Below are 20,531 nucleotides of genomic sequence, written 5' to 3'. Positions count from 1 at the left end.
TTTTCAAGATACACCGATTCTCCCGTAATAACGTCTGACACACCCACAACGTGTACCCGGCCAGTAACGGCTTGAGACGTGTGACTCATTGAAGTCTGCATGTATGTAGAATTCCCGTAATGTGGAGTTTTCCTGAGACATGTGAATGCCACTGAAATTCATTTGGGAAATATGTCACACTTTATTTGTGGAATTAACCGCGGTGCTGTTATACGGAAGATGGCATCCTTCCAGTGAGACGTGGGCACTCCTTATCGAACAGGCTACTTTAAATGAGCATATGTTTTTGTATTCTCTCTATATACCTACTCTATTAAATAAATACTGTACTATACGGTATATGTAATTTAATCCATGTTTGGAAGGCCATCAATAAAGCGAGTGGCCAGCTGTTGACCAGCTTTGCCCAGCAAACCATAACGGCACCACAGACGCCGGTGTGTCACTTAAAACGGATTTCACGACCGACGATGAGATCAAGTCTGAACAAAATATTCCAAAGCGCCATTAAGATGACTGCACTTGTGGGGCACTTTCAGACAAACTCCCAAGCTGTCATATAGCATGTTTGAAACGAAAACCCCGCTCACAGCTCGCGCATGAAAATTATTTAATTAATTGAGGTTGATTGAAGACTCAAAATTGCCCGTAGGTGTGAATGTGAGTGCGAATGGTTGTTTGTTTCTATGTGCCCTGCGATTGGCTGCCGACCGCTTCAGGCTGTACCCCGCCTCCCACCCAAAGATAGCTGGGATAGGCTCCAGCGGCCCGCAACCCTAGTGAGGATAAGCGGTAAAGATAATGGATGGAATATATAAATATTATCAGAATCAGCAGAATTCATCATCAGAATCAGCTTCATTGGACAAGTATATAACAAAACACACAAGGAATTTATTCTCCAGTAGTTGGAGACACTCTAGTATCACAGCTAACGGCCACTATGACGAGATATAGATTTAGGACATAGAGAACAGGCGGCACGGTGGACGACTGGTTAGAGCGTCAGCCTCACAGTTCTGAGGAGCGGGGTTCAATCCCCGGTCCCGCCTGTGTGGAGTTTGTATGTTCTCCCCATGCCTGCGTGGGTTTTCTCCGGGCACTCCGGTTTCCTCCCACATTCCAAAAACATGCATTAATTGGGGACTCTAAATTGCCCGTAGGTGTGAATGTGAGTGCGAATGTTGTTTGTTTGTATGTGCCCTGCGATTGGCTGGCAACCAGTTCGGGGTGTACCCCGCCTCCTGCCCGATGATAGCTGGGATAGGCTCCAGCACGCCCGCGACCCTAGTGAGGAGAAGCGGCTCAGAAAATGGATGGATGGACATAGAGAACACGTGTGGAGAGTCATTGAGCAATGAAAGTGTACCACTAGTGTGGTGATGCTCATAGCATGGCAATTGTGCAAATGATGCAGAGTCCTCGAGCAATTTAAAGTTACTACTAGGGCAATGTTTTGATACAGTGAGGCTTGTGCAAATGTTGCAGAGAATTTAATCAACAACAACAAAATGCAAACAGTGCCGCGTCATAAAACAGTGAGTGTTTGAATAATGTAGAAATGTCCCGACAGAGATGTGCAAACTTGGCAATATGTTGAAATGATATTGTAAGTTAACTTTAACATGTTTGTGGCAAGAGGGAAGAAGCTGTTGGAATGTCTGCTGGTTTTAATTAAATACACTGTAATTCTGGTTCTGAAATGCTTAGGAATTTCTCCAAAAAGAAATGGAAGCCATTTATTCCTTAACTCCTTTGATTTTGGCAGGTGATGCAAAGTTTTCCAGAAGAAACAGCTGCATTGTCATGCAGCCATTTTTCCTGAGATGAGTGGGGGGGTACCAACCACAAAGTGGGCAGGTACGTGAATAATTAGTAACTTTCTAAATCACAAACACACATGGTTTGAACGGTCAAACATAATGTAGTGGAGTGAATACAAAAAATTACAACCATACCTAAAATGCCAATTTTCATTGGTGTCCGATTCTTAAGGCGCTTATTCTTCATGGCTGTCAGCTGCCGAAGTCTGTTCCAAATTTTTTGTTCAGCTTTTTCTCTGTTACAAAAAAAAATGAAGTAGAATAAAATGAAAAAGCTACAAATAAGCATCAGTAACAAACATTTCTAAGAATTGCGATTTTGTCAAGACTACCTGATGGAGCATGTTACAAGAAGGACCACATCTGCCTGCAGATAAAGACGATACAAACTGAACATTTTTGTTATTAATAGATTAAGTGGTGTTAGTGAAATAGTGAAGAAACACAACCAAGTCACATACCTCGCGTAAATGTGTCGTGCGTTGGTATCCACTCCTCTGCAATACGGACCAGGCAATATCCGTGTCACGGACATTCATTTGACAGCCATACGTTTCAAAATAGACTGCAACCAGACGCAAGGTTGGTTTACATCTCTCTCAAATCGTCCAAAGTAACGTGAAGATTGAACTTTACCCTTTCGAAAATTTCCCATCTCCAAGTCAGTAGAAAAACAATCGTGTTTGTCTTCTACTTGTATGTCTGGAGTACATGTTTTATTAGCGGTGAGTCCTTGGATGAAATCATGAAAAGTTGGACCAGAAGATATCAGAGTCTTGAAATGATCCGATACTAGCCGCTTTTCCCTGGCACTAACTACACTGCTGCTTGAATTACAGCACAACCTGCCTTGTAAACACCTGACAGGCGGCCACAGTTTGGGAGCGGAAAACAACACACGTTGTTTCATGTTGAGTGGGCTGCCTTATTAGTTGCACTCGTGTAAATAGGAAACATTCAAGTTAATACATAAGCGTCAACCATGAGCCGGCAAATGTCACCTAAACCAAGTACCGGTGGTCCACACATCAAGAGGACAATCCACTATTTTAAACGCATCGTAAATATCCAAATATCCAGATTTAACTGAGCTGTCAAAAATGTCACATCCAAAGGCAAGTCTTCTTTTTTTAACTTACAGCTGTTTTTTTTTAATTTTCAACAAAATACAAATACAAATGTAATGTTTTGAATAATCGTATGCTGTCATTATTTCTTGTTGTCTGGAAATTTCAACGTGAAACGAATACGGAAATACACATTTGGGAACGCTCTTGCAGTCGCGCAGTCCGTCAGAAAAAGGTTTCCCTCTGCAGTCCGTCTACAAATACGGTCCGTCGAGTCAAGTCAATGCAAGTTTTATTTTCCCAAAGTACGTTTTGGTAATTTGTCAAACCTTATTCCAAGAGACCTGTGATGAGTGGGATTTAAAGAATGCTAGACATTTATCCCAATCATCAACGTCCCATCCTCAAGCAAAACTGCGGCGTTTAAATGGCTTGCTATTTTGCATTTGCCAAATCTCAGATGGTCACGAGTTCGACGTAATTAGCACGTTAGACGTGCGTGAGCGCTGTAATGTATGTGTTAAGACTGTCAGTCCTTATTGATAATTGTCTTTACATACATCTGATAAGATGTCAGTTATAGAAACGTTACATTTACAAAATGTATTTTCACATCAGTTTTGTCTAACCCTAGCCTTATATGGGTGTTTTTAAGAAAATCCAACACATATTTTTAGAAATATTTTGATATGTTCTACTTCATCACAATGTGTAGAAACATTAACTGATAGTGGTTGTAATTAAATTACATAAATATATATATTTTTTGCCATTTTAGTCTAGCATTCAGAGGAAAGCATCATTTCCATCACACCACAAAAAAAGGTGTTTTTCAAACAAAATTACTAGCATAATGAAATTTCACACATAGATGTACCCAAATGTATAACTGTACTTATTTTAAGCATTTAAAGGATAATATTTTCTCGTCATCTCGATGACAAACACCTTTTTACTGTCTTACTGAAGTCTTTCAATCAAGTTTTTACATGACAGAATCATGAGTTTTCCAATCCCAGACATGAATTGTAACCATAACTGCATAATTTTCAAAACTCCTAAAGATTATTTGTGTATCTGTCTTATTATTATTACTTTTGTGTAAAAATATGTGTTGTGATGGACATGACATTGTGTGGTGGAAAAGACAGCACATGTTGGAAATGACGTGTGACACAGAGCATTGCTGAACATCGGTAACTTTTATTGTCCTTGACATCAAGTGACATCATTTTTAAAATTGTATGTTGTTTAAACGTAAAAAAAATAATGCACATGAATCAGATGGTAGAACATTGCTACTTCTCTTTTTGTGCTGAAACCTACAAACAAGTTGCAAAACTAGGGCTGGCTGTTGGAAGCAAAAAAAAAAAAAAAACATTCATTAATCTCTCTGTAATTCGTCATTTAATCTTTGAAACAAACTGCCAAACTTCACAAAGTATGAAATCGTGTATAAAGTCTTTTGCATAATTGAATACACAGTATTTTAAGTAATATAAGTCAAATAAATGTATTTATAACACTAACATTGTCATTTCCATTACAACACGTCTTTTCCATCACAATAAATAAAGTGATGGAAATGACAATGTTTAGCATTTCTTTGAAAATCTCATGACATATTAGCATGCTAATCTCTGTTTTTCGAGTTAGCATAAAATATACTCAAAATACACAATTTTTTTTATTTTTCCTCATTATTTGTACATTCAAAGGAAATATGAGGTGTTTGGAAATGACGGCCAATAAACCTACTCTTGGTTACTGCGGTCAAGACAGCCTCCACTCGAAAAGTAGCAGTCAAGCCAGCCGCCCCTAATTTTGTTCATACTAGGCATTACGGTAATAGGTCGCCAACTCGCGGCGAAGCCACCTTCAAAATAAAAGCTTACCAATAATACGGACGTCAGTGCTCTTCGGTTTAGGAATGCAACAAAGTTAATTTGAATCTTGAAATACATTACATACATACATTAAAAAATGTACTTTATTTGATATCTTAGGACAAATAAATGGTAATGGGCTCCACTTATATAGCGCTTTATCTACATCATCACAGTGCCCAAAGCGCTTTACAAAGCCTCACATTCACACACACATTCATAAACCAATGGGCGACTGCTGCCATGCGAGGCACTGCCAGGTCCACTGGGAGCAAATTAGGGTTCAGTGTCTTGCCCAAGGACACTTCGACATGCGAACAGTCGGACCAGGCATTCGAACCTGTTCTACCTACTGAGCCAAAGCCACCCCATTGGTATCGCAAGACAAGTCCAGATCTGTGTGACAGACCACCAAGGACTCCACGAAAAGAGGTTTGATGAAGATCTGATATTGTATCTGCATATGTTGCTTTCATTACCCCTGACTGAAAAAATCTGTTAAATCTTTTTAATGAGATATCGCAACACCGGTCCAGTTCTGGGGGACACTACACCACCCCAGGTCTCCAACAAAAGAGGACTTTTATTTTGAAATGCCACATCAGATTTTGATGGGACATTTCAAAATAAAAGTCCATTGAAATTGGTATATTTCACTGTCATGATCACGGATTTCAAAAATTATTTAAAAGAAAACTCCTAGTTATCACAACACCAGACCAGTTCTGGGGGACACTACACCACCCCAGGACTGCAACAAAAGAGGTCCCATCAAAATCTGATGTGGCATTTCAAAATAAAAGTCCACTGAAATTGGTATATTTCACTGTCATGATCACGGATTTCAAAAATTCATAAAAAAAATTTCCCTAGTTATCACAACACCAGATCAGTTCTGGGGGACACTACACTACCCCAGGTCTCCAACAAAAGAGGTCCCATCAAAATCTGATGTGGCATTTCAAAATAAAAGTCCACTGAAATTGGTGTATTTCATTGCCATGATCACGGATTTCAAAAATTCTTTAAAAAAAAACTCCTAGTTATCACAACACCAGACCAGTTCTGGGGGACACTACACCACCCCAGGTCTGCAACAAAACAGGTCCCATCCAAATCTGATGCAGCATTTCAAAATAAAAGTCCACTGAAATTGGTGTATTTCATTGCCATGATCACGGATTTCAAAAATTCTTTAAAAAAAAACTCCTAGTTATCACAACACCAGACCAGTTCTGAGGGACACTACACCACCCCAGGTCTGCAACAAAAGAGGTCCCATCAAAATCTGATGTGGCATTTCAAAATAAAAGTCCACTGAAATTGGTATATTTCACTGTCATTATCACGGATTTCAAAAATTCATAAAACATTTTTTACGAGTTATCACAACACCAGATCAGTCCTGGGGGACACTACACTACCCCAGGTCTCCAACAAAAGAGGTCCCATCAAAATCTGATGTGGCATTTCAAAATAAAAGTCCACTGAAATTGGTGTATTTCATTGCCATGATCACGGATTTCAAAAATTCTTAAAAAAAAAACTCCTAGTTATCACAACACCAGACCAGTTCTGGGGGACACTACACCACCCCAGGTCTGCAACAAAACAGGTCCCATCAAAATCTGATGTGGCATTTCAAAATAAAAGTCCACTGAAATTGGTATATTTCACTATCATGATCACGGATTTCAAAAATTCTTAAAAAAAAATATCTTAGTTATCACAACACCAGACCAGTTCTGGGGGACACTACACCAGCCCAGGTATCCAACAAAAGTGGTCCCACCCAAATCTGATGTCCATCCATCCATCCATTTTCTAGCGCTTATCCGAGGTCGGGTCACGGGGGCATTAGCTTTAGCAGGGACGCCCAGACTTCCCTCTCCCCAGCAACTTCATCCAGCTCTTCCTGGGGGGATCCCGATGCGTTCCCAGGCCAGCCGAAGGATGTAGTCTCTCCAGCATGTCCTGGGTCGTCCCCGTGGTCTCCTCCCGTTGGGACATGCCCGGAACACCTCACCAGGGAGGCGTCCGGGAGGCATCCGAATCAGATGCCCCAGCCACGTCATCTGGCTCCTCTCGATGTGAAGGAGCAGCGGCTCTACACTGAGATCCTCTCGGATGACCGAGCTTCTCACCCTATCTCTAAGGGAGAGCCCAGACATCCTGCAGATGAAACTCATTTCGGCCGCTTGGATCTCGTTCTTTCAGTCACGACCCACAGCTCGTGACCACAGGTGAGGGTAGGAACGTAGATCGACCGGTAAAGCGAGAGCTTCGCCTTTCGGCTGAGCTCCTTCTTCACCACAAAGGATCGATACAAAGTCTGCGTCAGACGCTGCACCGATCCGCCTGTTGAGCTCCCATTCCATTTTTCCCTCACTTGTGAACAAGACCCCAAGATACTTGAACTCCTCCACTTGGGGGAGGATCTCATCCCCAACCTGAAGAGGGTACGCCACCCTTTTCCGACTGAGGACCATGGTCTCAGATTTGGAGGAGCTGATTATCATCCCAGCCGCTTCACACTCGGCTGCGAACTGCTCCAGTGAGAGTTGGAAGTCACGGCTTGATGAAGCCAACAGAACCACATCATCTGCAAAAAGCAGAGATGCAATACGGAGGCCACCAAACCGGACCCCCTCTGCGCCTCGGCTGCGCCTAGAAATTCTGTCCAGAAAAGTTATGAACAGAATCGGTGACAAAGGGCAGCCTTGGCGGAGTCCAACCCTCACCGGAAACGAGTCCGACTTACTGCCGGATATGCGGACCAAACTCTGACTCCGATCGTACAGGGACCGAACAGCCCATATCAGGGGGTTCGGTACCCCATACTCCCGAAGCACCCCCCACAGGACCCCCCGAGGGACACGGTCGAACGCCTTCTCCAAGTCCACAAAACACATGTAGACTGGTTGGGCGAACTCCCATGCACCCTCGAGGACCCTGCCAAGGGTGTAGAGCTGGTCCACTGTTCCACGGCCAGGACGAAAACCACACTGCTCCTCCTGAATCTGGGATTCAACTTCACGATGAACCCTCCTCTCCAGCACCCCCGAATAGACCTTACCAGGGAGGCTGAGGAGTGTGAACCCCCTGTAGTTGGAACACACCCTCCGGTCCCCTTTCTTAAAAATGGGGACCACCACCCCAGTCTGCCAATCCAGAGGCACTGTCCCCGATGTCCACGCGACGTTGCAGAGGCGTGTCAACCAGGACAGTCCTACAACATCCAGAGCCTTGAGGAACTCCGGGCGAATCTCATCCACCCCCAGGGCCTTGCCACCGAGGAGCGTTTTAACCACCTCGGTGACCTCAACCCCAGAGATAGGAGAGCCCGCCTCAGAGAACCCAGACTCTGCTCCCTCATGGGAAGGGGTGTCGGTGGAATTGAGGAGGTCTTGGAAGTATTCTCCCCACCGGCTCACAACATCCCGAGTCGAGGTCAGCAGAGCCCCATCCCCACTATACACAGTGTTGGTGGTGCACTGCTTCCCCCTCTTGAGACGCCGGATGGTGGACCAGAATTTCCTCGAAGCCGTCCGGAAGTCTTTCTCCATGGCCTCACCGAACTCCTTCCATGCCCGAATTTTTGCTTCATAGACCACCAAAGCCGCTTGGCCAGCCGGTACCCATCAGCTGCCTCAGGAGTCCCACAGGCCAAAAAGGCCCGATAGGACTCCTTCTTCAGCTTGACTGCATCCCTCACCGTTGGTATCCACCAACGGGTTCGGGGATTGCCGCCACGACAGGCACCAACCACCTTACTGCCACAGCTCCTGTCGGCCGCCTCAGCAATGGAGGCGCGGAACATGGTCCACTTGGACTCGATGTCCCCCGCCTCCCTCGGAACATGAGCAAAGTTCTGTCGGAGGTGCGTGTTGAAACTCCTTCTGACAGGGGATTCCGCCAGACGTTCCCAGCAGACCCTCACAAAACGTTTGGGCTTGCCACGTCGGACTGGCATCTTCCCCCACCATCGGAGCCAATGATCAGTTGACAGCTCCGCCCCTCTCTTTACCCGAGTGTCCAAGACATGCGGCCGCAAGTCCGATGACACGACCACAAAGTCGATCATCGAACTGCGACCTAGGGTGTCCTGGTGCCAAGTGCACGTGCGGACACCCTTATGCTTGAAGATGGTGTTCGTTATGGACTATCCGTGACGAGCACAGAAGTCCAATAACAGAACACCGCTCGGGTTTTGATTGGGGGGGCCGTTCCCCCCAATCATTGTCATTGCCCACGTGAGCATTTATGTCCCCCAGCAGAACAATGGAGTTCCCAGCGGGAGTGCTCTCCAGCACCCCCTCCAAGGACTCCAAAAAGGGTGGGTACTCTGAACTGCTGTTTGGTGCATAGGCACAAACAACAGTCAGGACCCGTCCCCCCACCCGAAGGCGGAGGGAGGCTACCCTCTCGTCCACCGGGGTGAACCCCAACGTACAGGCGCCGAGCCGGGGAGCAATAAGTATACCCACACCTGCTCGGCGCCTCTCACCGTGGGCAACTCCAGAGTGGAAGAGAGTCCAACCCCTCTCGAGAGGACTGGTACCAGATCCCAAGCTGTGCGTGGAGGTGACTATATCTAGTCGGAACTTCTCGACCTCACACACCAGCTCGGGCTCCTTCCCTGCCAGAAAGGTGACATTCCACGTCCCTAGAGCCAGCTTCTTTAGCCGGGGATCGGATCGCCAAGGTCCCCGTCTTCGGCCACCGCACAGCTCGCACTGCACCCGACCCCCATGGCCCCTCCCACAGGTGGTGAGCCCATGGGAAGGGGGACCCACGTTACCCTTTCAGGCTGTGCCCGGCCGGGCCCCATGGGTGCAGGCGCTCGCCTTCAAGCCCCACCTCCAGGCCTGGCTCCAGAGGGGGGCCCCAGTGACCCGCGTCCGGACAAGGGAAACCTGAATCCATTAATTGTACTCGTCATAGGGGTTTTTGGAGCCCTGCTTTGTCTGGTCTCTCACCTAGGACCTGTTTGCCATGGGTAACCCTGCCAGGGGCATAAAGCCTAAGACAACTTAGCTCCTAGGATCATTGGGACACACAAACCCCTCCACCACGATAAGGTAACGGCTCAAGGAGGGGATTTAAAAAAAAAATAGAAAACCGTCTTTCTTGTAACTATTTAAAATACACTGTTTTCCTTCCAGTTACTGATGGTGTCGTGGTTCATTTGCCTGACTTCAATGCAGCCAGCCTGGGTTTGGTTCACACTCAGTGATGGTCTCTACAGTGTATGTGCCCTGCGACTGACTGCCGACCAGCTCAGGGTTTTTTCTGTCTTTTGCCCACACTCAGTAGGGGTAGGCTGACCCCGCAACTCAGCAGGATAAGTGCTGTTGAAATGGATGGATCCATGCATGTCTTCCTTCCAGTGTCAGACTGGCATGAGAAATGACTTTAGTGGTTAAAGCGTTAATGTTGATACCCAAAAAAATCACATTTAATGATAAAACAATCTGGGTTTTTTACAGATTGCAGATATATTACATCAAATGGTGATGGCAGTAATGTAGTAGCATCCTGTAATTGTCTCCTCCATGTATGAAGGGTAAAAGGTGTTGCGATACGAACAGGATTATTTCTAATTATTTCTTAAAAGAAGTTGTATTGACATAGATTTTTTTTAATGAATGTTTTAAATCAGGCGGCACGGTGTACGACTGGTTGGAGCGTCTGCCTCACAGTTCTGAGGAGCAGGGTTCAATCCCCGGCCCCGCCTGTGTGGCGTTTGCATGTTCTCACCCGTGCCTGGGTGGTTTTTCTTCGGGCACTCCGGTTTCCTCCCACATCCCAAAAACATCCATGCTAGGTTAATTGACAACTCTAAATTGCCCGTAGGTGTGAATGTGAGTGCGGATGGTTGTTTGTTTGTATGTGCCCTGCGATTGGCTCGCAACCAGTTCAGGGTGTACCCCGCCTCCTGCCCGATGAAAGCTGGGATAGGCTCCAGCACGCCCGCGACCCAAGTGAGGAGAAGCAGCTCAGAAAATGGATGGATGGATGTTTTAAATCAGTGGCAGTGACAGTGAAATATGAATATTTCAGGAGACTTTTATTTTGAAATGCCACATCAGATTTGGCCCCTCCTTGAACTGTCCCCTTATCGTGGTGGAGCGGTTTGTGTGTCCCAATGATCCTAGGAGCTAATTTGTCTGGGGCTTTATGCAAACAGGTCCTAGGTGAGGAATGTCATCATCTCTGGCATGGAAAGAGCCCAAGCTGGTGTGCGAGGTCGAGAAGTTCTGACGAGATATAGTCGGGCTCGCCTCCACACATGGCTTGAGCTCTGGTACCAGTCCTCTCGAGAGGGGTTGGACTCTCTTCCACTCTGGAGTTACCAACGGTGAGAGGTGCCGAGCAGGTGTGGGTATACTTATTGCCCCCTGGCTGGGCGCCTGTACGTTGGGGTTCACCTCTGCGGACAAGAGGGTAGCCTCACTCCGCCTTCGGGTGTTGTTTGTGCCTATGCACCAAACAGCAGTTCAGAGTACCCACCCTTTTTGGAGTCCTTGGAGGGGGTGCTGGAGAGCGCTCCTGCTGGGGACTCCTTCGTTCTGCTGGGGGACTTCAATGCTCATGTGGGCAATGACACTGAGACCTGGAAGGGCGTGATTGGGAGGAATGGCCCCCTCAATCAGAACCTGAGCGGTGTTCTGTTATTAGACTTCTGTGCTCATCACGGATTGTCCATAACGAACACCATGTTCAAGTACAAGGGTGCCTACACATGCACTTGGCACCAGGACACCCTAGGTCGCAGTTCGATGATCGACCTTGGGGTCGTGTCATCGGACTTGCGGCTGCATGTCTTGGACACTCTGGTGAAGAGAGGGGCAGAGCTGTCAACTGATCACCACCTGGTGGGGATATTGGCTCCGATGGTGGGGGAAGATGCCGGTCCGACGTGGCAGGCCCAAACGTATTGTGAGGGTCTGCTGGGAACGTCTGGCAGAATCCCCTGCCAGAAGGAGTTTCAACTCCCACCTCCGACAGAACTTTGCTCATGTTCCGGGGAGGTGGGGGAAATCGAGGCCGAGTGGACCATGTTCCGCGCCTCCATTGCTGAGGCGACCGATCGGAGCTGTGGCTGTAAGGTGGTCGTTGCCTGTCGTGACGGCAATCCCCGAACTCGTTGGTGGACACCAACGGTGAGGGATGCCGTCAAGCTGAAGAAGGAGTCCTATCGGGTCTTTTTGGCCTGTGGGACTCCTGAGGCAGCTGATGGCTACTGGCTGGCCAAGCGGAATGAAGCTTTGGTGGTCACTGAAGCAAAAACTCTGACATGGGAGGAGTTCGGTGAGGCCATGGAGAAAGACTTCCGGACGGCTTCGAGGAAATTCTGTTCCACCATCCGCCGTCTCAGGAGGGGGAAGCAGCACACCATCAACACTGTGTATAGTGGGGATGGGTCGCTGCTGACCTCAACTCGGGACGTTGTGAGTCGGTGGGGAGAACACTTCGAAGACCTCCTCGCACGCCTTCCCATGAGGAAGCAGAGTCTGGGTTCTCTGAGGCGAGCTCTCCTATCTCCTACCGAGGTGGTGAAAAAGCTCATCGGTGGCAAGGCCCCAGAGGTGGATGAGATTCGCCCGGAGTTCCTAAAGGCTCTGGATGTTGTGGGGCTGTCCTGGTTGACACACCTCTGCAACATCGCGTGGACATCAGGGACAGTGCCTCTGTATTGGCAGACTGGGGTAGTGGTCCCCCTTTTTAAGAAGGGGGACCAGAGGATGTGTTCCAACTACAGGGGGATCACATTCCTCAGCCTCCCTAGTAAGGTCTATTCGGGGGTGCTGGAGAGGAGGGTTCATCGTGAAGTTGAATCCCAGATTCAGGAGGAGCAGTGTGGTTGTCGCCCTGGCCGTGGAACAGTGGACCAGCTCTACACCCTTGGCAGGGTCCTCGAGGGTGCATGGGAGTACCAGTCTACATGTGTTTTGTGGACTTGGAGAAGGCGTTCGACCGTGTCCCTCGGGGGGTCCTGTGGGGGGTGCTTCGGGAGTATGGGGTACCGAACCCCCTGATATGGGCAGTTCGGTCCCTGTACGATCGGAGTCAGAGTTTGTTCCGCATTGGCGGCAGTAAGTCAGACTCATTTCCGGTGGGGGTTGGACTCCAATAAGGCTGCTCTTTGTTGCAATCGATTCTGTTCATAACTGTCATGGAGAGTATTTCTAGGCTCAGCCGAGGCGTAGTGGGGGTCTGTTTTGGTGGCCTCAGTATTGCAGCTCTGCTTTTTGCAGAGCATGTGGTTCTGTTGGCTTCATCAAGCCGTGATCTCCAACTCTCACTGGAGCAGTTCGCAACCGAGTGTGAAGCTGTTAGGATGAGAATCAGCACCTCCAAATCTGAGAACATGGTCCTCAGTCGGAAAAGGGTGGCGTGCCCTCTCCGGGTCGGGGATGAGATCCTGCCCCAAGGGGAGGAGTTCAAGTACCTTGGGGTCTTGTTCAAGAGTGTGGGAAGAATGGAACTGGAAATCAACAGGCGGATCGGTGCAGCGTCTGCAGTGATGCGCATTTTGTATCGGTCCGTTGTGGTAAAGAAGGAGCTAAACCGAAAGGCGAAGCTCTCGATTTACCGGTCGATCTACGTTCCTCCCCTCAACTATGGTCACGAGCTGTGGGTCGTGACCGGAAGAAGGAGATCCTGGATGCAAGCGGCCGAAATGAGTTTCCTCCGCAGGGTATTCTGGCTCTCCCTTAGAGATAGTGTGAGAAGCTTGGTAATCCGGGAAGAGCTCAAAGTAGAGCTGATGCTCCTCCGCATTGAGAGGAGCCAGATGAGGTGGCTGGGGCATCTGATTCGGATGCCTCCCGGACGCCTCCCTGGTGAGGTGTTCCGGGAACGTCCCACCAGAAGGAGACCCCGGGGACGTCCCAGGACACGGTGGAGAGACTACGTCTCTCGGCTGGCCTGGGAACGCATCGGGATACCCCCGGAAGAGCTGGATGAAGTTGCTGGGGAGAGGGAAGTCTGGGCGTCCCTGATAAAGCTACTGCCTCCGCGACCCGACCTCGGGATAAGCGGTAGAAAATGGATGGATGGAAATCAGATTTGGGTGGGACCACTTTTGTTGGATACCTGGGGTGGTGTAGTGTCCCCCAGAACTGGACTGGTGTTTTGATAACTAGGAGGTTTTTTTTAAAGAATTTTTGAAATCTGTGATCATGGCAGTGAAATACACCAATTTCAAGAGTCTTTCATTTTGAAATGCCACATCAGATTTTGATGGGACCTCTTTTGTTGGAGACCTGGGGTGGTGTAGTGTCCCCCAGAACTGATCTGGTGTTGTGATAACTAGGAATTTTTTTTTTTATGAATTTTCAAAATCCGTGATCATGACATTGAAATATACCAATTTCAGTGGACTTTTATTTTGAAATGCCACATCAGATTTTGATGGGACCTCTTTTGTTGCAGGCCTGGGGTGGTGTAGTGTCCCCCAGAACTGGTCGGGTGTTGTGATAACTAGGAGGTTTTTTTAAAAGAATTTTTGAAATCCGTGATCATGGCAGTGAAATACACCAATTTCAGTGGACTTTTATTTTGAAATGCCACATCAGATTTTGATGGGACCTCTTTTGTTGGAGACCTGGGGTGGTGTAGTGTCCCCCAGAACTGGACCGGTGTTGCGATATCTCATTAAAAAGATTTAACAGATTTTTTCAGTCAGGGATAATGAAAGCAACATATGCAGTTTTCAGAGATTTTTATTTTGAAATACAATATCAGATCTTCATCAAACCTCTTTTCGCGGAGTCCTTGGTGGTCTGTCACACAGATCTGGACTTGTCTTGCGATACCAATGGGATTATGTTGGGGTGGCTTTGGCTCAGTAGGTAGAACAGGTTCGAATCCCTGCTCCGACTGTCCGCATGTCGAAGTTTCCTTGGGCAAGACACTGAACCCTAATTTGCTCCCAGTGGGCGTGGCAGCGCCTTGCATGGCAGCAGTCGCCCATTGGTTTATGAATGTGTGTGTGAATATGAGTCTTTGTAAAGCGCTTTGGCCACTGTGATGATGGAGATAAAGCGCTATATAAGTGCAGTCCATTGCCATTTATTTTTCCTAAGATATCAAATAAAGTAATTTTTTAAATGTATGTATGTATGTAATGTATCTCAAGATTCAAATTAACTTTGCTGGTTGCATCCCTTAACCGAAGAGCACTTACGTTCGTATTATTGGGAAGCCTTTATTTTGAAGGTGGCTTTCGCCGCGAGTTGGCGACCTATTACCGTAATGCCTAGTATGAACAAAATTAGGGGCGGCTGGCTTGACTGCTACTTTACGAGTGGAGGCTGGCTTGACCGCAGTTCTTGGTTTTGGAAAACTTTACCTTGATTTTTTTCTTGTTTCCTTTCCTTCCACTGCTATCCTGCCATGAGCTCTCCTGTCACATGACAATTGATGTGGTTGCAAATAGACAAAGGTTAAAAAAACAAAAAGTTAAAAGTTACATTTTGTGGTGGGTGGTGGAAATGACAGTGATCCCTCGGGACAGGTGTTCTTTTTATGAAAAATAAATAAAATACTAATATATCTTTCAAGCACATGATATTTTTCATTAAAATAAGGAATTTCTGTGCCATTTGTCAATAAAGTTACTGTTGAATCAAATTTAATTTCAGTCTTAGGAGGAACTGAGAGTCCAAAACCTGGCCAACACAAAGGACATATAGCAAAAGCACTCAATATAAAACCATATTTTATATTATAAAAATGGTAATTTATCTGTCGTAAATGTTTTCTAAGTTCGTCTTTGTGTCTAGTAAGTGCAGCATGAATAAAAAAATGACAAACGTGTTTTTTTTTTTCTTATTTCTGCCTGGGACACAAATTATTTGATAGTTGGAGAATCACCCATATATATATATGTAAAGTGACATCACCAACTTAATCAAATGCTAGCAGTAAACCTATGCAGATCCACTGGGGAAAATATAAATAGGGGGTGTCTATTTCAACATATATCGAGGCATCATTTTGATAACCCCAATTATACACTTATACAGTTTCTTTTCATTGTAGCTTTTATTTGACAAGGTACACCAATGCAGTGTACGCCCTAATGTGCACTTTTTCAAATTTTAATTATTAACCTTTTTCCAATGCCTTTTGCATTGATCATAACAGGAACACATTAAACCAAACGTTTAGATAGTGTAGATAGATCGACAGACAGACAGACCGACTTATTTTAAAAGGTAGTGTGACAATGAGAGCCTGAGAGAGTGAGCATGCAAAGTCAAGAAGGGGGAGTGATCATTTGTGATGTGGGAGTGACTGGGAGGTTGAGTATAAACTGACCATGGATGCAGGGCGAACCATCACTTGTGTTCCAGTAGTTTGTGGTAATGAGAGCTAATGAAAGTGGGTAGCAAATCATAAAGAGGAACTGCAAGGACTCTCCGAAATCACATACAATATTGAGGTAAGTGAGCATAAACCTATATAAGAATACAATGAATATGTAATGTCTGCTTTGATAATGTTGAACATGCCGAGTTTTTTTTTCTTCCTATTTTTGTTATTTTATTTATTTTTTCCAGAGAAGTTGTGGCTCATGGAGGAAAACTGGGGTTTCAGCATTTTTCTCCAATTTAATTTCTACCGCTGTCATTTCCTTTAGCAGTCCATTCTTCTGCAGGACAACCTTTATGATGAACAAAGCTACATTGCTGCTGTTTTATTGCCTGTTCATATCTACATCAGGCTCCCCACTATACCCTTCCATCAGGTAAGCTTTACTATAACTACTGTCTATTCATCTCCCTAATGATATAAAGTGTCATTGTGGAAGTGATTTAAAATTCCTTTCATGCCAGTTAATGGCTTGTTTGTCATTTCAATTCATACATGTGCATTTTAATTTAAAAATTGCTGAGATGAACAAGTAGACCATCTTGTCCTAGTTGTTAAGATGTAAGAAGTACAAAGAAGCAGCATTTGCCAAGCTATTGTAGCAAAGGATTATTTTTTTTTTTTTTTACCCCATTGCATGTCACAACTGCACCCTTTGCAATTGTTATGCTAATAGGGTCAGACTGTAATTGCACTTTAATCTTGCAATTAGTGGAAACATGTCTAATCCTTTTAAAGTGCAAGATTATTTTTGTGAAATATTCTTAGTCTAAAATTTATCTACATCATAAAAAAACATTTGCTAATGACTGCAGTAATTTCTTCTGTGATTCTGTGAATGAAGACCTATACCATACAATAGAATGTTGGGAAATTGTTTTACAATTGAATGCAGTAAATTAATTACTATTAGTTTATTGGTATTCTTCAGATTTGGCCAAAGGGACACATCGATCCTGATGACATCTTCTCTAAAGAATCCAGAGCAGGTGGATGACGCAAGTTCTGCCCAAGACAGAACTGACCTACGGTCAGTGTAATTCCACACTCCCCTCCGAATGTATTGGAACAGTGAGGTCGATTCCTCTATTTTTGCTGTAGACCAAAAAACATTTGGGTTTGATGATTATGAGACGATAGAGCAGCAGTTACGCTTTTACTTCAAGGTATTCACATATGGATATGAAACATAACTTGGAAGATAACATTATTTGTAAAGGAACACCAAATGTATTGGTGAACAAAAGTATTAGAACAGAATAGATAGACTTATAAAGTGAATAGGAACACAAAACATTATTGCACCGCTGAAAACATTATGCAGCTACTGGCCCAATGTTTCCTAAACACACGCACAAAAGGGAAAGGGGTGGGGTTTAAGCAACTGTCACCTACTTTTCATTCTTTTTTTTTTTTTTTTTTTGTCCTGTTCGGCTGTTAGGTCAAGCGGAATGGAAGGTCTGTATCCCTTTTATGCCGGAACAGTTTTACTGTCACAGTGGAGTTTTTAAGCATCCGCTGTGGTGTCTTAGTATTATATTGAAGTTTATTGAGAATCAGTCGAACAGAACAAAGTTTCGAGAGGGGAGAGAGAAACGAAGACAAAAGACAAAGCACTAATTGTAAACAGGATGAGAAAAGTAAGTCATTACATTATCTACAACAATGAAACATTAAATATGACTGTTGCATGGGGCTGTAGTGCACCCTGTGAGGGAAGGACAGGACAAGATAGAACAGGACAAGACAGAACAGGACAAGGACAGGAGAAGAAGCATGCAGGACAAGGGTCGGGAACCCGGCTGTACAACTGAAGTGTGGTGGGATTGACTATGTAAATTCTAAAAGTCCACAGGTCGAGAGTATGAGTGAGGGGATACACAAGCAATTTGCATATTCATGAGTTATTTGTCACAGTAAGTGAGTGGCCCCACACCCAGTGAAAGAGTGCGGACACATGCAAGTGAATTGACACGGTTTTACATGCACAAAGACTGACAGAAGTGTCCTGTAATTGCTGTCTCGACACCACGGAGGCCGAGGACCCCACCCAATCAATCGAGGGGCGGGATCGGGCCCAGGGGTCCACCCAACAGCAGCCCGGTGGACGGGACACGTCCCACACCGAGGGACCCAGGGCGGTCCGCCAACCCCACCGAAGTGCCCCGACAACTGACCCACCGTCCCCCAGAGATGGGTGTATGTGGTGCATTAAAACGTGGGGATGAGTGTGTGTGATGCATTTAAAATCAAGGGGGGCAGGCAGGGCCGCGGGGCAGGGCGCACAGACTGGGAAACAGCTCAGACATGCTGAAACCCGGTCCGACACCCACACCCTCCCGACCCCATACCAATCCCCCAGGAACCCTTTGATATGTATGTGTCCAGATGAGATTAGTGAGGAAAATGTATACAGTGAGTGGTGTGAGCGTGTGGTGAGTGAGTGATTAAGAGGCATGGCTCCTGCAGGTTGGGCCCATCAGGCCGGACAACCACCAACGAAGAGGGCTGCCCCACCCAGACCCACAGCAACGAACCCGGGACCCCCCATTCCTGCCAGCACCCACTACCCACCCCCAAGTGTGGGACTGGTTACATTGTACGTACAGTGGGTTGGTGGGGGGGCGTCTCGTTCTTTTGGGGGGCCGATTTCAGTTGGCTGGGAACTGGCGTTGGGTGGCCGGTTTTCGAGAGACCTCGGTGGCGCCAGTGGACCACCCTGGATTCCTTGGTGTGGGAGTTGTCCCGTCCACCAGGCCGCTCTCGGTTGGACTACTTGGCCTGACCCCGCCTCTCGATTGGGTGGGGTGGGGTCCTCAGCCCCCGCGGTGCAGGCACAGGAATTAAAGGGCACTTCTGACGGTCATTGTGCATGCGAAATGGTGTACATTCACTTGCAGACACACACCCCTGGGACTTATTCGCTGGGTGCGGGGCCACTCACTCATTGCGACAAATAATTTATAACTATGCGAATTTCTTGGGTATCCCCTCACTTACACTGGTCCTACAGATGTATATAATTTACATAGCCACTGCCACCACACTTCAGTTGTCCAGCATGCTTCCCCTCCGGTCCTGGCTAGTCCTGTCCTATATTGTCCTGTCCTTCCCTCACTACCAACCCATTCAACACTCAAATCCAATGTGTCATTGTACTAGTTATATAATGCTTTGCTTTCCTCATTTTGTTTACAGCTAGTGCTTTGTCTTTTGTTGTCTTCTTTTCCTATATTATTTAGTTGCCTTTTCACTCTCCCTTTGTTTTTTTTCTGTCACTCCCCTTTAAAATCTTTGCTCTGTTCAAAAAAAGAAAAGAAAAAATTGACCACTGATTTACAGTATAGAGTATGTATAGAACATAAATCATTCATTTTTTTGTATCCCTGGTCTAATTTCAGCTTTGGCCGCCATGCTGATGCCATCTTTACAAACAGTTATAGGAAAGTGTTGGGCCAAATCTCTGCCAGGAAGTTCCTTCAAACCATCATGGGCAAGCGTCTCGGGTAGGTTTCACTGGGGAAATTAAAATCCTTTGAACTGTGTGCAAATCTAGCTGAAAGCACCACAGAAGATCTCATTGTGGCCATGGGGTGACTGTGACACAGTGAATCATCATTATTTATCCACAGAGACGAAAGTGAGAGCTATATGAAACGCCAGTCAGATCTCTACGAAGGAACCTATAAAGAAGATCTGACGTCCATCCAGAGCAATCAGAGATACAGAGGACTTCGTGGAATGCCATGAGGCGCAGGTAAATGGTCGTGATACTCCACAGAAAGCAGAGAACGGCATGTCAGACTTGCTCTAACCCAACTCTTTGTTCCCTACAGACTGCAGAGCGGAAAGGACACAGATTGAAAAGCAGCTCATTCTCAAAACCATCACGGCTTGTTTTATTGTACCTCTATCTTCACAGACAATATGATGTGCTTTTTTCATTCTCATTGAAGCTGTTCCAAATGTTCCAAACAGATGTTGTTTTTTTTTTGCATTCCTCAACTTTCCCAGTCTTTTGTTGCCCCTGTCCCAGCTTATTTGGAACATGTTGCATGCATCAAATTCAAAATTAGAGAATATTTGCAAAAAAAACCCAAAAACAATAGCGTTCATCAGTTTGAACATTAAATATCTTGGATTTGTAGTGTATTCAGTTGTAAATGGGTTGAAAATTATTTACAAATCATTGTATTCTGTTTTTATTTACATTTTACACAACGCCGCAACCTCATTGGAATTGGGGTTTGTACATTTACACTATAACATCTAGACCAGTGATTTCCAACCACTCTGCAGTGTGGCACATTAGTGTGCCATGAGAGATCATCAGGTGTGCTGTGGATCCACTTCTTGGCATTCAAACCACA

General features: G+C 45.8%; 2 protein-coding genes across 8 annotated transcripts in view; one reads left to right on the top strand and one right to left on the bottom strand.

Moving 5' to 3' along the window:
- Window positions 1-3,137, bottom strand: part of cdk5rap1 (CDK5 regulatory subunit associated protein 1) — a 16,527-nt gene extending 13,390 nt beyond the window's left edge. For 2 of the 4 annotated variants that reach the window (XM_061785305.1, XM_061785304.1), the window contains exons 1-4: window positions 2,460-3,137; window positions 2,285-2,388; window positions 2,156-2,190; window positions 1,959-2,059 (exon numbers count right to left, since the gene is read on the bottom strand). In XM_061785305.1, the coding sequence (XP_061641289.1) occupies window positions 1,959-2,059; window positions 2,156-2,190; window positions 2,285-2,388; window positions 2,460-2,733 (514 nt within the window). In that variant the 5' untranslated portion in view covers window positions 2,734-3,137. Of the gene's footprint in view, window positions 1-1,958; window positions 2,060-2,155; window positions 2,213-2,284; window positions 2,389-2,459 lie in introns of all 4 variants that reach the window. The other 2 variants (XM_061785303.1, XM_061785306.1) reach the window with 2 other exon arrangements.
- On the top strand, window positions 1,444-20,531 carry ghrh (growth hormone releasing hormone). Of its 4 annotated transcripts, none has more exons than XM_061785309.1 (6): window positions 1,444-1,860; window positions 16,430-16,537; window positions 17,093-17,191; window positions 19,563-19,667; window positions 19,794-19,918; window positions 19,998-20,531. In XM_061785309.1, exons 2-5 carry the CDS (start codon window positions 16,458-16,460, stop codon window positions 19,909-19,911), a joined length of 402 nt encoding a protein of 133 aa, XP_061641293.1. In that variant the 5' UTR covers window positions 1,444-1,860; window positions 16,430-16,457; the 3' UTR covers window positions 19,912-19,918; window positions 19,998-20,531. The 4 variants fall into 4 exon arrangements, with proteins under 4 accessions (XP_061641293.1, XP_061641294.1, XP_061641296.1 ...); XM_061785310.1 differs by lacking the exon at window positions 1,444-1,860 and adding an exon at window positions 16,114-16,231; XM_061785312.1 differs by lacking the exon at window positions 1,444-1,860 and adding an exon at window positions 16,145-16,231 and having other exon boundaries at window positions 16,433-16,537.

Source organism: Phyllopteryx taeniolatus, chromosome 9, assembly GCF_024500385.1.
Source record: "Phyllopteryx taeniolatus isolate TA_2022b chromosome 9, UOR_Ptae_1.2, whole genome shotgun sequence".
In the NCBI taxonomy this organism is placed as follows: Eukaryota; Metazoa; Chordata; class Actinopteri; order Syngnathiformes; family Syngnathidae; genus Phyllopteryx; species Phyllopteryx taeniolatus.
Note: the sequence above shows the minus strand (reverse complement) of the source record. Positions and strands in the feature narration are given on the sequence as shown.